Genomic DNA, 21,444 nt, shown 5'->3' on the forward strand with positions numbered 1-21,444 from the left:
TGAACCGAGGGCACATGCAACCAGACGCCTGCTCATATTTATGTATGAGTACTCCTGCTCAGTATCAGTTGAAATTATATCACTGACCACTGAGCAACAGTGAGGGGAAGACTAAAGAAAGGAATTCACATCAGTGGGACAAACTGACTGACCTCTGCGTGACCCGCACATGATCGACAGAATTGAAATGAGTAGGCAGCGAACATGTCGGGTAAACTCAATAACAAAATGTATTCCTACTATTCCACTGTACCGCTATTCTGTACAGCTGCAGGCATGCTTCGTAGTCAGATGCTTTCTGTTTCCTTAAGTAGAACTTATTGATTGGATTAGCATACTAGAGGTGGCTGAAATCAAGACTTCTCTGAGGGCTGATCTGTAATGTTGTGGAGCAGACAGAGAGAGAGAGCCTCAGACTGACAGCTGTGGTAACAGACCTGTGCCTTGGTTGTCTGATCAGGAATCCTCGTGCCTGTATTTACCTCAACTGAAGGGGAAACCAGGGCTTTATTTGAGACAGGTTGTTATTATCATATTTTTCAGAGAAGCCTCACAGGTCTTGCTTGCTGTAGTAATTTACTGTTAATGGAAACTCACAATTTTACCTATCAATCAAGAACAATATTTCTGCAGAAGAAAAGGGAAGCATGACTGTGCTGTCCCACTGCATGGTGGAAATAACATTGAAACATAGTAATTATCCCAAATTTACCCATAAGCCATTATGGTACTGATCATTTTGTATTAGTTTGAGACCACCGTCTCAACTTCTATTTAAATATGAGCATTATTTCCCATTTCATGGTATCTCACATCCGCTTCCTTTTAAAGCCTTGAACTTTACTTTGATTAATATCATTTTTTCCGACATGATTAGAATAGTCTTATTCATTTTTTTATTGTATTTATTACAAGAGCGGTGACATTATAAAGTGTAGGATGTGTTTTGATTGGATTCTGAGATGGAAGCAAAGAAAGCAGTAAATGAATAGAAAAAAATTATCTTTGGTAATTCTGAGCAAAATGCTTGATTTGAATATTTTAACCTCAACACTCAGCAGTGTAGGAGACATATCCTTCAGTATGCCTCAGGGCCACCAAAGCCTGTGATTATTCCAATGGGTGTTTAGGAAATGTAGAGCATCGTGTGTAGCATTAGAAGTAATTTGCATTTTGGAAGCCTAAATTACAGGTGGGCATAAAGAAATGATCAAAGCAGGAATAGGAGGATTCTGTCTTAATCTATCAAACGGCTGTTTCATGAGGTTTCAGAAAGTGAGAGAGACTCTGAAATGCTGAAGAGAAAATGGAGCAAGAGAGACAAGTCAAGCCATGTATCCCTCTATGGAAGGTAGAACCAGGGCATATGTGGATATTCTCAAATATCCATACCCCATGTCAAACTGTCTCAGTAGAGATTAGCAGCATATGGAGCTGGGAGGTTAGAATTATCAGTAATCCTAAAATATCGCTCACGATTTGTACCGCAAGAGCAGATGAGTCCCAAGTGGTTGATCTAAATGAATAGTAAAATAATAACCATGGAGCATTTTACTTGATACATTACTTACATTTCCGTTCGTAAATCAACTTCAACAGCACATTTAATCAAAGGGGAGAAACAGGGTTTTCTGGCCTTGCAATGTGAAAGCCAGCCGATGGTACCCTTCCAATGTAAGAGTACTAATTAGACTTTTTTTTTTTTTTTCATTACAAGGCGTCCTTCAATATTTTTCAAAAGCACCATATCAAAAGGGGCTTCAAAGCCAAAACCTCACTCTGAATGTTGAGGTGACAGAACGGCATACATGAAGACTGGCTGCATGGCACCTGTCTTTGTGTCCGGACCGATGTGAGACAAAAATCATGTCTGCTGCATATCGCATACTGATGACTGCCACCAGTAAACCTAGGAAATACAAGTGTGGCTATACGCAGCCTGCATTCAGTGACAAAAGCCTCGCTAGCTTCCAGAATACTGACCAATGTTGTTTGAACAGAGCTACTAAGCAACCACCGCTGACATCTAAAGGGGACATGGATGATGGATGATTTAAACCGACCTTCATTCTGTTGCCCTGCATTATTTATAGTATTAAAGGTTTGATGAGCTACTGTGTGGTTAGGGGTGTGCTGGTATTTTGGCACTACATGTAGTGGACTAAGCACTACTGTGCAGGGGTGATAGAGGAGTCAGTGTAACAAGGTAAAACAGAGAAAGGGCATGTGGTCAGCAGGGTTGCTCAAATTAATATGGTTGATGTGAAAGTAGATCATTCTGAGCTGCAGCTCAATGGTCCCCAAGAACACAGGAGAGGCCGTCATTGAAGGAAATGATTGTTCACTGACATCAGGAGTTCGGATATGAATGCGCAAATCCCAACAGATATTAATACCTACAGCCTCCGAGCCATTCCCACTGTCTCATCTGTTCACAGCCTCTGAAGGTTGACTGCACAGTGACAAAGTCATATTTTGTCAGCACAACATCCATATACAAGATGGCTACATAGATATCCTGCAGACAATATTAGTTTGTTTATATAAAAATGATCTTCAGGAATTTAACATTACAGCTAATTAAGAGACCCCATAACTTATTGTTGTTGGACTTTTTTACTTATTGCATATGTGTATAGAATGAAAAAGTTGGGTAATATATTACCCTGATGAATGTACTGTAGATGGGAGATCTGCACACAATCATAACAGATGATAAAATAGACCATAACCACATTTCCCAAAGCACTACATACAAAATAAAATCTAACATTCGTTTAGAGACCCAACCTCATTAACTGCAAATCGAATTCAGCTCTCTGTACTGGCGTAGCAGTGACCTCTTGGAGGCATGGTTAGTACATAATTATTATTGAACCATAGGAACACATTTTCCAATTATACATATACCAAAACATACAGTCTATTCTTCTGATTTCTTCATTGGCCTTGTGCTTTAGGAATAATTACTCAGAAATTTAAAGCCTGGGATGTTTTTGTCAACTGGGAATTTAATGGACGTAATGAACTCTCTGTTAACGGAAGCTCAGCGTGATCTGTGTTTGCCTTCATCGCACTCAGTTCTACAACACTGATCATAGCTGATCCCAATTGCACAACTCCAGTGATAGATATTGTCTGCTTGTGTGAACTCCTGCGATGCAATGTTGTGGGGCTGCAGCATATTTATGAGCCACGGAAGACTGGGGTGAGATGAATGAGCATCGAGAAAAAAAATAGCGCACTGTAGCAGAGAACCCTGGATCTTGAAGGCTTTTGTTAAACGTCTGTTGGAGGCTCGCTATTTCATTCGCTGCCAGTGTTTGTGCTAAGGTAGGCTAAACACATGACTGATCTATGCAGTGATGTGCAGGGATGAAATTGATATTGATCTTCTTACTGTGCATAATGCTCGGTAAATTGGTAAATAATCCCAAAATGTCCAAGTACCCCTTTAGAGTCTGAGTGCATTTTATAGATTACACTGTATAGGGCCTTGGATTACAAAGTACGGGGCAAAAAAGTTAGACATAATAGAACTGCGTTGTCTATTAAATCTATGTCAAAATATTCATTAGCCTATTGCAGACCTACTTGCTGAACTGTTGGTATATTTCATTATCACAGCAACCGCATATGCAGTTAAGGAATCTCCATGTATACAAGAGTAGGAAAGCCTGTTTATCCGTGTAGTCCGGGGGCAGACTAGACCTCAGCAGCGTACTTTCGCTTTAACGCTCCCCACAACATAGAGCCATAAATCTGAGCTTGCCCAGAGGTAAGAGCCACCAACACTAATTAATGGTAGCTGGATAAGAGGTCGAGGCCGGTGTCGTATTATCGTGAGAAAACACTATTTTTCAATTTACAGTATATACTGGTCTAGTGCACTTTAAGTAATACAAATTGCAGTACCATGGGCAGGAATACAAATATATTTACTGTAAACACAATAATGCATGCTTTCAACCTTTGTTTATTCCAGCTGTATGAAGAGCTCTCAAATTAGATGACTAAATTGTCTTTATTCAACTGACACTTTAGATATGATGATTGCCTCAGGTAATGTCCACAAAGCAAGACTGCTGATGCAAAGTAAAGCTCAATTTAGGCATACTGCTCCGAATTGGTTTTCAATGAATATGTGTAGCCCTTAAAAGGACTTTGGTCCAAGGACATAGTAAGCTCTGAGTAGGTCAGCTCTCCCTCTGTGCAGACCTGTGGGCCATTCTCTCACACTTTGATCCGAGCTCTGATGATGGTGTGGCAGGCACTCTCAGGGGTAGAAGGATTAGGGACAGGGGGGACACAGGGACTGACAGATTCTTTTGTATTTGTTTCATCATAGCAGGGCATAGCAGCAGACAACATGCAAACCAACGGCTTCTCTAAGGTGCTTCTTTTTTTTTGTGGGTGCAAAATCTTCAACTCTTGAAAGAGAGATCAAAGGCGAAGCAGGCTCATTGATAACTATATAATGGCTCACTTAAAGAGAACAGGCATTTCGCTGAGATGGGCGCATGGTTCAAACTGGAGGCTATTAGTCATGCTGTCGGCTCATTTCCATATGTGTTTTATTGTCTCATGGGCAAAGGCTACTGCTCCTCCTCGCATTTATTGCACTCACAGTAGGTCTAATGATATTCACACCTACGGCAAAAACAAAGGGCCTTGTATCTCTTTGTCTCCGTATGAAAAGGCTCTTGAAAGGTGACAATGTGAAAGCACATTTCAGGTGTGTGCGCCTTTCTTTCATGAGCTTTAAGCCTCGATTGTCTGGAACAATATGAGGCTGCATCTCAGTTATCACAATTAATACAGACTGAATTGCAGACATGTTATATGTGAGGTGACAAGGAATATCACAAGAACAAATACTTCAAAAACTACAAAATATACAAAAAAGATGCTTGTTTGGGTTTTTTTTGGTCTTACTGAGCAACTTTGAAGTGATGAACATGAAAAAACCTGGTTATTCCTACACTAAATGTACCCCTGTGTACATGATCATGACACATGAACACTATCCAGCCACGTATTTCTGAAACAACCAAGTTAACTCAGCAGAAGAGATAGAACACAGCTCTCTGAACTGCATCTGATCACCCGTGATGGAAATAAGTGACAATCCAACTGATGACCTTATGTTCTATTTCAGGGTGTTGATCATCATTAGATTATTATATAACTGGTTATTTTTTGTTTCATTGACTCCCCAACTTTATATCTATACTTTATTCTAGATATAAAGCTAAGAATATTTTACATTACCAAGACACTCCAGTGTCCCTGAAATCACATAATAGGCACACCAGATGTCATAGAAAACAAAGTCCAAAGTGTTTTTTTTAGGCTGCAGTACAAATTAATTCCCCGTTATTGTAGGGTTGAATTATGTATCAAAAGACATTGAATTTCACTGGTTGTGGTATGCACATTCACATTTCTGGCCCTACAACATCACCATGGTGGCAGCGATGCCCTGCTCCTAATCCACGCTGTTTGAGAATCAGGAGGACACAGACTCCCGGTGGACACCGGATGTAAACACTGCATGAAGGTGATGGAGATGAGATGAACTGCTGCGAGGATGCCCTTGTCCCCACATTTTCTCTTATCTGAAAATGTACACAAACCAAGCCCAGCAGCTGCCATCTAAACCTCATGGTCTCTTCTTGGCAACGTCAAGGGGAGAGCACATAATACACCTGCCTTGTCACGTAGGAAACTTTGTGGCAGGTGCAGGGATACGGGGGATCAACAGATGTGAAAGTGTTGGTAGGAGTGCTCCCCAAGGCTTGTTGCCATCTTCAAGTAGTCCTGTCACTTTTACACTACAGTGCAGGATATGAAGTATGAGGCTGTAAAGCAGTGTTTTGAAACATTGGGGCGTTAGTGGATTTATTGAGTCTAAAAGCCTTCTGAAGGATTGCCTGTTCAAAGTATCCACCTTTAAATCCCACAGGAGATTTACTTCACCAAGCATCCAGGCCTAATCAAAATCTCCCCTCAGACACTAGCTGGGTACAAGTTAGACTCCTTTATACAAGGATGATAGTACAGAGGAAACATATACTCATACATACACTCCCATACATTCAGCATTTAAGATATACACAGGGGTATGAAGGAGTAAGGGTCTATTGTTTGAGTGCACAAGGCTGTGGTCATCATTAAGAGTCACCTTCATGTAGAGACAGCTCTGTCACACTGGGGCCATGAAGGGAGCCACTCTGCCACCCGAGCCTGGCCCAGACAATACATGTCTATGGCCAACCAAGCAGAACAACAAATCCCCCACCTGCTCTAGACTTTAACAAAAAAACAAAAAACAAAAAACAAAAAAACAGACTCGAGACTTTAGGCAATAGATTAAAGTAGTACTTCCTCTGTGAGGTAACTGTATAATTACTTATCTAGCTGCAAAATAATCCTTATTCGGAATATGAAGGCTTATTCCTACTTGAACACAACATTTTTTTAGTTCATCATGTAAAGCCATCCACTGTAGAACTGTAGGTGGCGTCTTTTTAATCTTTACTTATACTCATATCAAGAGGTAATTAGAACAACCACATGAAACATAGAAGATCCATAAACATATGCAACGGAAGGCAGGAGTAACAAAAAGAGCATTCAGAGGCAGTCTGCTACTTTCTGTGTATACGAGATCTTTGGTAAATGCAGTCAAATCCCAGAGCCGCATTGCAATGTGGTGCTATCTTGGTCTGAGCACAGGTGCATCTCTAAATGAGGAGGAATGAGGAGGGACCCAAAACCCACCAACATCCCAAACAAAAGAGAGGGGACACGCCACTCAAGGTCGCGGTGAATTGCAGGAGCATGGGCACTGCAGATTGATTGGGAGCACAGGGAGCAGCTGGCTGAGAGGAAACAGGAAGGTGACTGAGGGAATCACCAGGTGGCTCCTGAGAATTATGAAACTGTCCGTCCAGCTCGTGCTGGTTTCGAGTGGTCCTGTTGTGTGCTGCTTGCCTCTGGAAAGCATTCTGACTTCCATGCAGGGTAATATCTAACTGTAGAGTGTATCGCGTTTGGTCAGAAACTAGAGTTGTTGCTGTGCTTTGATTTGAACTATATGGAATGCTTTCCCCCCCACAAATGGCCAGAGGATAATACAGCTAATTACAGCTTTCTAAATGTGGAGTTCATCATGAATATTGATAAAGCATTAATTAGTTACTAAAACTGGAAAACCATTTTCTCTGCACCCAATACATCACATGTTTTTGGAGCAAAAATGTACTGCATCACTGTATAGAGATGATGATTCATATTCTTTTGCATTAAATAAAGTAATCAAATAACTCTTTTCTTTGGAAAAAAGCAAACAGAAAACTCTGAATGAGCCTACAATGTTTGTTTTTTCTTTCTATCAATACTAAGAAGCCTGATTAGTATTTAGAGTGGATCATAATCATGCTTGGCTAAGAGACCATCATGTAGGTCATCATCATTATGCCTGACGGAGCTCAATGCCAAACACATACACATTCCTCATGACTCAGCCTTCTTCTGGAAAAGCCAAGGACTCTGCAGGACTGGGCTCAGCTGGGGAGCCAACAACACTGCACGTTAGGAATCTGGAGCCATGATTAAGCAAAAGCTATCTTATGTGTATACTTATCTCAAATCACTTCTGTCCAGTTTCATAATGGAGCCTCTTCACTGCAACGCCGAATGGGAACTACTGGAGGACGGTTGTTCTTTTAATTGCTCAATGCCTCAATGAAAATCCAATGCCATTCAAAAGAATGCCAGGAGCAAATCTTTTATAATATTTGCTTTCAGTACTCTACTCGATGCATCTAAAAGGCATCTCATGCACACTTGCTTAGTTCCATGGTCTCCATCTCACGCTCGTTGCTCTCCTGTGAGGGGGCTACAACCTTAACAACGAAGAGCCCCACATTTGATTCCATGCATATTGTCATCAGCAGGGGTTTATGGATGTGACATTAGATATTAAGCCGAGTGAGATTTGGAGGTTATCTGGCATCCCAAGCAGTGCGGAAAAAAGTCAAACCATGAAACAAGATTCACCCCTGTGTTCGCTCCGGCAGGCACTTCATTCAGCATATGACATGGTGAGTAAACCTTTGGGCTTTCTAGATTCATGTGTATGTGAAATGAAAAGGGTGGATATAAGTACAGTAATAGCTGATTTAAATTCAAATCCGTTGTATGGTCCCGACAGTTGTGGCATCATTCATAAAAGGCGAGTGTGACATTTACGATATCAAGGTCACTGGTTGACAATGAAAGAAGTGTTTAATCTGCTAAATTACCCCATGAAATGATTACCTCAGTAGGCCTACTTCATAATGATTTAATGCTAACATGTCGTATAATTTTTAATTAACTTGGAACAGGAGAGAATGTGGAAGGTGGGGCTTAACTAAAGAACTACACACTCAAAATCAGGTGTCGGGTAAAACAGTTGCTGGGGCAGAAATAAGTAGCGTACACCCCTGTGGCAATCGGCAGCATCAAAGCCAGACAATCCTGCACTGTTAGAGCTAATATATCTCCCCCATAAACCTGTGCAAGGTGCTGCATTGCCTCTTGAATTGCTGAGTAGGCCTAGATTGAGCCAGTTTAAAATTGTGAGTCAATCAGCACAGGCCAGGCACAGTGCGTCAGCCCTCGTTAGCTGTGACCTTGGGAGATAATAATGGCACTAAACTGGGTGTATGTGTGGGGTAATAGCTCTGTGATTAAAGAATTATGTAGGAGAGCATAAACATTGGCGTGTCTGCCAATGCACACAGTCATTCATTCACCTGAGCCCGCAGGAACACTGCTGTGGTTTCGATAACAGAATGTTGAGAGGGCAGGGCTTGTAACCTGTGTCACAGTTGTGGATACAACTTGAGTGTTTGGATTGTGTCGAGTCTGGATTTAGTCTTGATGTTCTCATTAATATGCATAAATATGCGCTGGCCAATTGGTCAACACAATATGCACTGTTCCCAGTTTGCCGTCATCAAACCAAACAACGCTGATCATAAATATGTCCCAAGCCGATGGGGATTATTACAATTATTCATGTCAGACTTTAAACGTACCCTGAATGTAGACGTGCAGTTGTGCACGCCTGAACCACACAAAGAACTAGAAACATTCCCAAGGCTCCCAATACCTGTCAGCCTTCTGCATTATGCATTCTCTTTGAGAAAACACACAGGAACCAATGCATTAACAAAACACAGGAAAGGTTAGGAAACGGCTTCATATGAATGATCTGAAGAGAATCTGCTGTGAATAACTGTAAATAATCTCAGAGCAGAGACTGGAAGTGTGGCATTAGGATGCAGGTCCCAGTTTGTGCTCAACAATAAATAAGTTACATAAAAAACAGGAGATAAAAAAAAAAAACTGAGCCAAAATAAGTTTGAAATAACAAAATGACAAGACAAAGTTTAAGAAGATTCAAACTTATTTGGATTGAACAAAATGTTACCTTCTCTTTTTTTAAAGGGGAACAAAGCAGCTTCTTTGTCACTTTTCTTATGAAATCATTCTCTCATCACTCAACACTAACAAAATATTATAAATTAACCAAATATTATTTTTCATAAAAACAACTCGCTTGCATTAATTAGAATGGGGGGGCACTGATTTATAATCAGTGCAGTGGGGAGTCTAATAAGAACTGATCTTACGGTTTTTATTCCCTTGTATATCATTGTGCATAAACAAAACATTTCATTAAGAGAAACCTATAACAGCATGACAGACTACTAATTTGTATGTCTGGAGTGTCGAGGTTATATTCTCTGCTGTACCTTCATTTTTCATGCCATGCTCATAATTGCTACTTAGTATAAAAGCTACAAATAACCAAACAAATAATTCAATGGGTGACATTCATCTTTATCTGATTTCTACCCTTGAAAACATTTCATGTGTACAACCAGAGCGAGAGAAAATGTCCCTCGTGTGTCAAAACCCGATAGAGAGACCTTGTACTTGGAAGCAAACACATCTGTATGACCGGCGACTATGATTGAAGGATAATTGGGTGCAAGCTTGTTGAAATGGAACACTGTGATACACCAGGAAATTCCAGTTTCATGGACACGGCCCTAGCAAGGTCGACACTGGGTTCAACACCTGGCTTCATAAAAGCGAGAGCTTTGGAGAACTAGATTCAGCACTGGAGTAAAAGTAGCACTCACATCTGTCGTAAAGCTACTAACCGAGTGTGAATACAGTGCATGTTCACAATGACTGCTTAGTTCTCCATGTTGTTTCTTTTTTAAGACGTAACTGTCCAACGAGCTTATTTTCTGATGCATGGGCATGTTAAACTTGCAACTTTAATTAAGTGCATTAAGAGGAACGCACAGATTCAGCGTTCTCATTACTATTCACTCAATAATAATTAAAACATCCATCTCTAGTGTTAAATTGAAAACGTTGCCATGCGTATCACGATAGCAGCATAATGTATCAACGGGATGTGTGGGCCAGTCGGAGGTAGAAGATGACTGGATGATTTGTACGTGATTAGATACAAAAGGGTTCCCCGGTTATTAATCGACCCACGCTGGTTGGATAGTCCCACCCACTGGCATAGAATCAAGGATGACCTAACACACCGGACCGGCTCCAGGCGTTACCTTGGGGATAGTGCTGCATTAGTAATGAGATGACAGAGTGAGGCAGCTCTGTCCGGCTTCACTGACACACAAACACACAGTACAGGCGCTGTTGGCTGGACTGACTCTGCATGGTAATTAACCATAATGATGTAAACAAGAACTCATTCTACCAAGGTCTGCTGCCGATGAACAGCAATCTGTTACAGTATCTGAGAGATTGCTGGGATTGACTCAGTTGAGGAGCAACTGTCAGGCTTTGAGAGAGGTCTGCTTTGCATGTAATGCATTTAACATGCTCCTTTCCTGCCCAGCTCCTTTAATGAAAGGAAAAGCATTTTTCAGGTGGTGGAGAAAATGTTTGATGACATTCAGATTCGAGCACAACTCAAAACAGATGGGAGCCTAATTTAGGAAAGCAGGCTTTCAGGTGAACAGCAAGGACTAGGTTATTTTTGTTGAGATTGTGGATAGTTGAGGAGGCTTCAAAGCAAACAAGATGACGCTGTTCATGAATTGTCTCTACTCCAGTTTGTCTCTTGTCGGAAACATTGCAATCCAAAAGCAGCCTTCTTCCACAGGCAAATCACTCGAGACTTACTTTGAAAACCAGCGTCATTACAAATGACTCTGTATGAGATGTTGCTAATTGTCACTCAACTATTCTTTCCTTGAGTAGATCCCTGAGCTTTTCTCCTGTTTGTATTCTCTGTACGTCAAACCAGGGGTTTGTTGTGAAGCGCGGACAAAGACAGACAGAAATGTCTTTTGTTTCTCCTGTATTGCCCACATTCCTCAGGTATGCTTAATTAATGCATGCTTATTGTGGTGTACTTGTCTCATGACGCATTGGCAGGAAAGACATCTGTTTAATCAACAACTTCCTCCGACAGTCCCTCAGTTGGTTGCGAGCTGACGCTTCTATTCTCAGATAGTACCGCAGAGGGATGTGAGCCTCATAGATATTCAGGAGCCCGTCTCCAGGAGCTCCTCACAGCAAGGTACAGCAGCAGAGAAAAACATGAAGTGAAACCAGCCTGAGTGCTGAGCCTGAGTCTTATGCAACTTGACTGTGCTTTAGTACTTAAATTATTTGAAGAGCCTTTATTATTGTCAGAGCGCATTAATCTAGAACAGAACTGCCGCCATTTCCCTCACAGAACATCTAGGTAGAGTAGCCTTTGTAGGAGACAGGGTTTAGTCTCTCCGGTGATTGCTGTGGACTTCCTGAGCTTGTAATCAAGACGCTAGCATGCTCACATCAGCCCACTCCACACAGACACTCAGGAGATATACCTCTTCAATCCCCATCAACTGTGATTACCCCTCTCGAGGTGTGTGGAAATGTCACATTTTACATATCCTAATATTTCACCTCGCATAGTTTTTCCCTGACAGGATTGTCAAGGGAAGGTGATATGGCAGGTCTGTCCCCTATACCAAGACCTCCTGCGGTGGTTGCCTCCTCCTGATACAGGGCGCTGGGGTAATTGGTGTTCCAATGGCCATTAACTTAGAGTAGGTGGCAGACTACCACAACCACGAGCAGTGTAATTGGATCTAATTGGCCCAGTATTGCCAATGATTCGGATCAGACAAATAGCACTGGCTGATTTAAATGGCGACGTGACCTTTTGAAAGCTTCAGTCTAATTAACCTTTGCGTTGCATGCAGGTACTGTATGTGGAAGTGGGCTACTGGCCGACTGGCCACAGAGGCCAGTCGGCCAGTCGTTGCATATTGCAGCTCGTCGCTGATTGGGGGATTAGGATAACGTAAAGTCCTCTGCAGCACATACTGTACTAGCTAGGTTTCTACTCTAGATCTTCAACTGGATAAACACAGGGATAAACAATGGTAGCACGCTTGCATTTTGGAGTAAAGTATAATATCAAGGTAGAACAGAAAAAAAAGACAAAGACAAATTTGTAATTTCAAAAAATAAACTATATCTGCTGGTTTGGAGAAGAGCATTAACAAAATGTATTACCAATGCTTACATTTAAATGTGAGACAAAAACATAGGTAGAAGAAAAACATAGTCACCTGACTTAAGAAGCAAAACATTTTATTATTGCCTTTTTGTATCATAGCATTAAATGAAGTTCTCCAAATATTGTCACAAAGAAAATGAGAGTGAACAGAGTCCCACGTATGAGCTAGATGGAATTCTGGGCGATGGAGACACAAAGACCAACAGCGTTGTGTAAGCAGATCAGCAGTAAACCTCTCATTCTTCTATCCCAATTAATGGCACAGTTTACTTTGCTGTGATCGGAAGCCAAGTATGTGCACAACCAGGCCTCCATGCTTCTCTCAGCCATTATATAATGAAATCTGGAGTCGCTTGCACTCGCGGACAATAATTTACGAGGAAGGGTAGAGAAGCGTACAGAGGAAAAGTTTGTGCACGATCTGTTCAGTGCATAAATGAAAATTAATTAATCACTTGGGGAGTCGGCAAACCAAAATGGAATAGGGTGCAGTACAAAGTCGTTAAGTTTGATATGGTAGTATTTGGAAACATAAATAATGACAAAAACCCTCCAGTGCACTTAAATGCTGCAGTAAAACACACATTTTCAAATATCACCGGTGACCTACATTAATAAAGGTGAAACAGTAAAAGTTACCTACAGCGTGTTTCATAAAAATCCTGAGAACAGAGGAGAGCTTTTAAAACTTGTCGGCCAAAAAGTCAACCTGCCGTCACAAACCCCAGTGTGGTGTCTGTCTCGAAGACACCTCGGGGGCATGGACACTTATCCCAGTGATGCAGTGTTTGTTCTTCACTTGCTCTCCCTGTCATGTTAAACAGATTGTCTAGTCGGGGCTATCAGCTAGTCATCTTCAAGCAGCGCGTGCATGCTGTGTCACTATAAGATATTGTTGGAATGCATTTTGGGAACACAGTCGGGCAAAATAGATGGGAACTAATGCTTCTAGCAGCCTTGGAATGAGATGAATGAGAGAAGGGTGGCTAATCCTATCATTCTACACCATTCATCTCCAATCCACTTGGCTTTTAGCATTTTTCTCAACGGGCAATTTGTGGCTTCCCTGCTGGATCTCCTCGAAGCCAGCGTGTTATGACTGTAAAACACTTCCAGGGGCCGCCTGGGAGTCAGAGAGGAGGCCACTAAATGCAGTCTGCAACCCTGTCACTGTCCACGCTGTCAGCTGCCAGCCCACTGCACACTGCAAGAAAAAGCTAAATGACAGAGGGTCTCAAAAAGCATCAAATTATGGCGTGTCATGGTCAAATGATGAACAAAAAGGAGGCTCAGTTGGCAGCAAGATCGTTAGTCAACAACAAAAATGCTTGCTGTATCTTTATGCCACCAAACCCTCAGGACTGAAATCCTTGTTATTTTGTCTTAACAGAACACTCCCCAAAGCCTCAAAAGGAAGGCTAAATTAAATGAAACAATAATGATGTTTTGGGTAAACATGGTTATTCTTTCATTCTAAAGGTCACAGTCTAAGGGGTGTTTAATACGTTCTCTAAAACAAAACAGAGTTCAAGGCTGAATGGCTTCCAGATGGTGGTGTCCCCCTTCACACAGTCTGTCTGTTTCTGCCTGACAGATGCTACGCTTGCTTCCAGGGAAGAATCTGAGCAGCCTTCCATGACTAACCAAGACAGGGGACCTGCATTAACCGTCTCCTCAGTTCCATGTATGGCTGTATGGCTTTCCAGCTCTTTGGGGAAGGAGGCCCCTCCAGGATCTGACTGTACACGGATACAGTACACACATACCCATGAGTGCATCGTTAAAATGCACATACGCAGACGTGAATACTTTGTCTTTCACCAGATAATAAAAGCCTAATCTTGACTGCAAGAAATGATTCTTTCAGTTTCAGTAGAAGGCGATGAGATTTGCAGTCAGTGTCAGTCAGAGGTTAAACATCTGCATATCATACACACTGCATTGCATCTGCACACAAAAATAAATTACAAATAATCTTTTTTCCTTGTCCTTCCGTAGAATAGTTTGGTACTGCTGAGTGGCGAGTTTCCCCAACAATATCAGCTGTTTCCAAATGGAGCAAAATATTGTCATGCTCTGTATATCAGAGAAACCATGATGAGACCTATTTAATATGTCCTGGCTCCAGCAAATATTGATAGCCTGCTAGAGCATCTTCACTGCTTCAACCAGCGTGGGAGTGTTATTATCACAATTCATGTCTAGAATGAATCTAACAAAAATCCATATTTCTTTCTTTGCTTCCTCTTTGGCTCCTCACCTGAGCCTCCTTTGGAAGCGAACAACATTCTGTAGTGTAACAGGCATTGAGCAGAGGAGGGGGCTGTTTGACAACGCGCTGCTCATCAGCCCAGAGCTGCAACTGTGCTCACAGGCTGCAGCGCTCCCACGGCTCCCCTGTGTGATGTTGCAGAGCCCATCCGACCACGCTTGCATCCTGGCTGTGGTCAGTCAGAGCCCAGGGAGCTGTGACAGCCTGCTGCTCTTTCAGCCGCAGCAAAAAAGCAAAAAAAAAAAAGCACTGAAGCATAAGAGTCCTCTAGGCAGGGAAGAAATAAAAGAACATTGCCACTGCACAGGCACATTTAGATGCCCCTGGAAGATGCACGTAAAAGCCTTAGTGGATGCATGCACATGGGCACAAATACACACTATCACTTTCCAGCATGCATCGCAGCCAAATCATTTGGAAAACAGAACTCAATAGGCCATCCAGCCATCGGATATCTATTCAGAGAGAAAGACAGAGTGCGGGTTTGAAAGCCTGGACTGTTCCAGATAGCTCTCAACGTCAGTGTGAGGGTTAAACGGCAGGTTTCTTTGCTCATTTTTCATCTGAAGGCCATTCCTCCGTCAGGCTGAGAGCCGCATCCTGTACTTACGGCGTGCCCTGTGGTCAAAGAGTAGACACAAACAAAATGTGCACATCTGCCTTCACATTTCAGCCAATATCGGCCTGGCAAAGAATCAATGAGTACGAGTTTTAAGCCTTATATATATATATATATATATATATATATATATATATATATATATATATATATATTTTAAAAAAAGCAACTACAATTTAGATTTGAGATTTTTAATGCAACACTTAATGCTGAATCTTCAGTGTTATACAAAAAAAAATGACTTGGCACTAACATAACTTATACATCTTGCCAATTATCTCTCAAAAGTGAAATAATGAAACGGGTCTAATTTCACTGCCCTCACATCCACTGTCTGAGCTGTCCCACAGGGAAGACTTTATGGACTTAAGGATATTCATTAATGCTATTATTTTCAAATTAGTTTTATTTTATGTAATGGCAAGAACACAACACAAAAACTCAGACACAACCCCTATACTCGGACAGGAATTGCCTTGTTGTCTTAAAGTCACATTTTCCATCTTCCCCAGTTCCGTCCCAGTAGAGCCTTAAATCAGTGCCACACTGATCACAGAGGGACAGGAAAAGCTCTTCTATCTCATTTCTGACTTCTGGGGATACTAGTAAATGTTCAGTCATACACACTGAGCTGCCCTTAGGTAAAGGAAATGCATTTTCAGCCCAGAATTCTCTGGTATTCCCAGTGATGTCTCTGTCTTGACATGCTACAGTCACAAGAAGAGTTTGATGAGACGGCTGGCTGTGATAGCCCTACTGTTTCGTAGCCTAAAGGGTGGCTTTGAGCTCTAAGAAACAGGGATTAACTACCAAGCTCTGCTCCTTTTTAATCTTTCATGCTCAAGTTTATTTTGTGTTAGGCTTTGTTTTGACTCCTATTCCTTTGTAATGCCCTGGAATCCCCATTAGGGAGCCAGCCGTCTAGGATTCCCAAATGTAGCCCCCCTCTTTTGCCCACTTTGTAGACCCACTTGGCCGGGTGCCCGCCTTCGGTGGGATCTCTTATTTCTCTCACACAGCAAAACTCACAGTTTTGACTCATCTTTCAGATGAGTCAAAATGGGCTTAGTGCTGATCAGCTAACCAAAAACTTGGACTCATTGTGGTCTGCGCCAAGAGACCGCAAGACTGTCTGTTAACAACAATTAGGACTGAAGAACCTTTACAGCCTCTGTTCAAATACGTTTTGCATATCAAGAAAAGAATAGATCAAGGCCTCATCCAGACCTTTTTGCTTTTGGTGAAAAGACTTTCTGTTGTCCTTGCAGCAAGGACAGACAAGATGGACTGTGGCTGAGATAATGTAAGGACGAGACTCATCCTCCAAGGCCAGTCAATCACGCAACACCACTGTTTTCATTGAAGGCTTGCTCAACAGAGAGCAGCTGTATAAATACATTAGACAGGGTCCAGGCTGCTCCCAGTAAAAACAGAAACTCTGTTTCCTATAAATATGTGGATAATTGGATAAATAAATCAAGAGATAGGCTTAAACTAAATACATCTTTTGGAATGTGCCAGACACAAAGTGAGGATTGGAACATTTGTGGATGAAGGCAGACAAGCTGGTGTTGTGTTGCTGCACCGAGGCCTGAAGGGCCCGGAGCTGCAGAGTAGGCCTCGCCTCTGCCCTCGAAGCCTCCAGCCCACTCGACTAAATGATTCTATTGTTTAAATGACATTGTAATCTAATGTCATGCTTATGGCTCATCATATCTTGGTGGATGTGGCTGTTCAGCAGGCATTTTAATAAAACTTCAAAAACACTGACCACAACAACTTCAGTCACAATCCATTTAATTGCTACCTAGAAGAGTCTGTCACACTCATACTGGTAGGTCATCAACAGAGCAGGAATTTTGTCACAATCATCTTTAAGGAAACTGGCACTCATCTTCCTCTCTCTGTTGGTGAGCACTTCTATTGATTGGCCTCTGATGAGGCTGTGGGGCTGTAGGCTGGTGCAGAAAATGGTGTACTACTGATTTGTTTACCGTATGTGAGCAGGGCAAATCCATACATCACATGGACCAGACTGGAACATACGGTCCTGAGCAGCCAGGAATCCTGTGTAGTGTGTGAATGATCACTCTGCTGTGGATTGTGTGGGCATTATCTCATCTAAAGCCCTTATGAATCAGCCACATTCAGTAAACCTTGTGCTTTTCCGGTGTTTTAAAGCAGCACATGCATCTTTCAGAGGTGGCACAGTCATACACAAGAATCAAAACATCTGAAATAACTCTCGGGTGCAAAACATTTCATTTGTTGGAACTAAAAGATAGCAAATCAAAAAATCTGCGTCAAGACCATTAGAGAATTTAAGAAAGGTCACAGCTTTCTAGCTTCTCAAACAACGATAAAGGAAAAACTGTGTAGTTGTGTGCAGTGGCAATGTGGAGTGATGGAAGCAAAGGCCTGCCTTTCATTTAATCACAAGCCAAAGTAGTCGGCATGAAAGCCTTCATTTGACAAACATGAAACACTACCATTTTGTTGTGTTCTCTGTTGCTTTTGTTTAAATAAAGAAGATTAAGGCTTTTCAGAACTGTATCTGAAATGAAAGATGCTAAATCCTTTTGTTCTTGTACCTTTTCCAAATTTCCTAAAATTTTCAAACACAGCTTTTCCCACTGAAGGCTTATTCTCTGTCAAACAAGAACACAGAGGCACATAATTTACTTGTTTCAAGCTGCACAGAACAGAGACACATTTCTCCTCAGATGAGTGGAAGCGTGTTAGCGTACTGTACTCACCACAGTGCTCAAGTCATGCTCCTTCATCAGCCTGAGGGAGTTCTGGTAGCAGGAGGTGAGGTCATTGGTCTCGGTAGGGCCCACATGACCTCTGGCCACCGGGCCCACGGTGTGGATCACATCTGTCAGAAGGGGACGACACAAAAAGCCAATTTCAGCACAGCCTGCATGTTGCAAGGTTGCATGGTTGGTGGCATTTCTAGTAGTACTGTGTAGTGTGAGGAAGTACAATGCTTTTAGAATCTGCAAAATCATCATCAACATCATCACAAAATACGATTAAGTTTGTCTTCAATGAGACAACGGGGTCGGCACGAACAACCCACAGCCTGAACTGAATGCATTTATTCAGTAAATGAAACGGCAGCTTAGATAGAAAATCAATTACAAGATTCTTTTATGCCATCTCCTCAAATATTCATATCTCTCCCTGTACTCTCTTTCCCTTCACACAGTAATGTCTTTACCTGTAAATCACTGCTCTGCTTGTCTGGCCTGGCCAGACTGAGGAATGCAGACTCTTAATTGAATCACAGGAGTGATGACAGGAAAATAGGAGAATTGAAGCAGTGACTTGACAGAAACATAATCTTCAGCATTCTGCCTGACTACCCTTGGCCTTCTCAGAGTTGGGCAGGACAGGTCAACAGCAATAAACAGAGAAGTAACTCCACGGAGCATTCCAGAAAGGTTCATCACAGGTGTTGCATTTACGCATGCAGACTGCTAGGTAGAACGCAATTTCATGAAACCCAACTGTATAAAAAGTGCTATAAAGCTGAGAACTTCTCAAAAAGGTCATCAAGGTTTGGATGCAATACCATGCCGTCGTAAACCATAATTCACAAGGCCATGATTCATGGATGTTTTTCTGCTTGTTCAAAAGCAGTTTTAGAGTGTACAGTATCAGTCTTTTACTTTATTCAGCAGTATTGGCTGGTGAATCTCAATTCATGGCCCATTAAATATAGATCAACTATGACTCAGACATCTGAAATTTTACGTATCAAGTCTTCATTTCAGTCCACTAAAATATTAAACCCTGTTCAAAGTATGAATACTGAGTAATCAGACATGGTTCAGGTGAGGGCATGAGAGGAAAACACAGCGGCCCCTTGTGTTTCCTTACACCAAACCTCACCGTTTACTCATAATATTAAACACTTAGCCTCACTTTCCCTCTGAATAAATGTAAGCAATATTACTACTCTACTTGATCATAAATCATGTACAGATTAAATTTAGTTCTCAGTTGTATGTCTGGTTGCTTAATAGGTCAGGATGATAAAATACACGGGGAGCCACTATAATCAAGTGGCTTTCACTGGTGTTTCTTAAGAGGTGAGACTTTGTGTTTTAGAGAAGTAGGAAACAAGGTGATCCCCAGCTAAGCTGAGGTTGGGCTGTAATGAGAATGGAGCTGTCTGAGGGATTCACTTTTTCCAGAGTAGCAGGCCGAAAATTGCACAGCACAATGTGGTTATAATGGGACACGTGGTAAGTTGTTTTTCGTGCATAATTCATGGAGTTCTTCACTACAAGAATGGCAACATGCCAATTAGAGTGTGGGCAAGCGCCAAAAACCAGACTACTGGTGAACTCATGAAAATTTAAACAGTTCTTATCTCACCAGTACTGACGTCTCCACTCGTGTCCTCAACACTTCCGCATCAAATACATATTTATACAGCTGTGTTTCTGTAAGGTCAAAGATACATTTCACTGTGTAGTAAGGAGGTATATTACAGGTAGGACAGTTAGTTACTGCAGAGCTCCAAAACACTCTGACAGATGCTTCAGTATCTCTGTGAACTAAATGACCTCTTCAGTCTTGGTCTTGGAGGAACTAGATTTTTTTATTTTATTAAAAGGAAAAGGCAGAGTCATTCTCTAAATCAAACACAATCCATTGATAATTTGCTATAAGGTTCTACTGGCCTTTAATCTGCTGTAAATTGGAAGGACTTTCCTGAATCATAATTGACTTGTGAGCTTGTATTGTAAATAGTCCAGTCTTCTGCATGGACACATGACTACAATTCATTCAATCATTTAATAAGTAATATGAATTAATAGGGGCATGTCAGTGTAGTGCATTAGCTGTTGGCAATTTAACCTTTAAGATACTCTTGCCTGAAGGTGCATGTAAAAACACTTTAATTTTCCAATGTGTTTGAAGACTCAGCCGCGATGTTATTCAATACATAAATCATACAGACATGCTCTTTGCAATGAGAGTTGGAAATGCTTTGACAGATAATCCATCCAACATGGGTCTTTATCATCTTTTCTCCTTTTCTCCTGGTAGAACCCTCAGCTTTTATCATGATTTGCATCCATTAGCTGACAGAGACATTTGGCTGTATCAGTGTTTCTGCGTTGCTCAGAATCACATACCGACACATGTATACCATTATCTCTGTGCGACCTTCGTACACAAGGCACATAAATCTCTATCTTAGCAGGGTTGAAGAGATTACGAGCAGCCCTCCTGCACTTCAGGGAGCTAGACTTGAATGTGGGGATGATAATGGGTGCAGAGAAACATCAATAGACATGTCCTGGTGAGACACATTAACGGGATGCTTCAGTTTAGTATGTTGAAGGCAAATTCATTTCAGACATTTTCAGATCTTCACATCAAACGTCATACTCTGCAACCCTGACCTGTTAAAAGACAGAGATGGACTCACTTGTAAAGAATAAATCAGTAAATATGCCTGAGACAGGGAAATAAAAAGCCAATCATTTCAAAATGAACATGTTAAGAAACAGACCAGAAGAACAGGTTTGCATGGTTCGGTCTGAGCATATAAACTAAGTCATTAAGGAATTCAACGGAACACTTCTTTATCACACAACAAAATCCCCGCTTCACACACCTTCAAGACCCTCGGCCTGCCAATTCCACCAGTAGTTAATGAGCTTCCATTCCCAGCAATGGGGTTTTTTTAGACATTTTTTTCCACCCAATATCTCCACTGGATTTGTTCATTGTGGTCTCTTGCCTGGGGCTACAAGGTCAGTAACACAATTGAACCAGCAAAGACTGATGATTGCCATTCAAACCGTGCTTTCTTTCCCCATGAGCCCATAGGCTGTGCAAACAACAACAACACAAAAACAACCCTGTAGGGTTTTTTCTGCTTATAAGAGTCAAAGGATAATTATGTGTTTC

The 21,444-nt window shown here is 41.6% G+C and overlaps 1 protein-coding gene across 3 annotated transcripts in view; it reads right to left on the reverse strand.

Moving 5' to 3' along the window:
• macrod2 (mono-ADP ribosylhydrolase 2) overlaps positions 1 to 21,444 on the reverse strand; it is a 383,002-nt gene that overhangs the window by 103,555 nt on the left and 258,003 nt on the right. For all 3 annotated transcript variants that reach the window (XM_068724930.1, XM_068724931.1, XM_068724929.1), the window contains exon 6: positions 18,267 to 18,388. In XM_068724930.1, coding sequence (XP_068581031.1) covers positions 18,267 to 18,388 — 122 coding nt within the window. The remainder of the gene's footprint in view (positions 1 to 18,266; positions 18,389 to 21,444) is intronic.

The sequence above is a fragment of the Cebidichthys violaceus genome, unplaced genomic scaffold, assembly GCF_023349555.1.
Source record: "Cebidichthys violaceus isolate CVI_PGR_0920_01 unplaced genomic scaffold, fCebVio1.0.p SCAF_10, whole genome shotgun sequence".
Lineage (NCBI taxonomy): Eukaryota > Metazoa > Chordata > Actinopteri > Perciformes > Stichaeidae > Cebidichthys > Cebidichthys violaceus.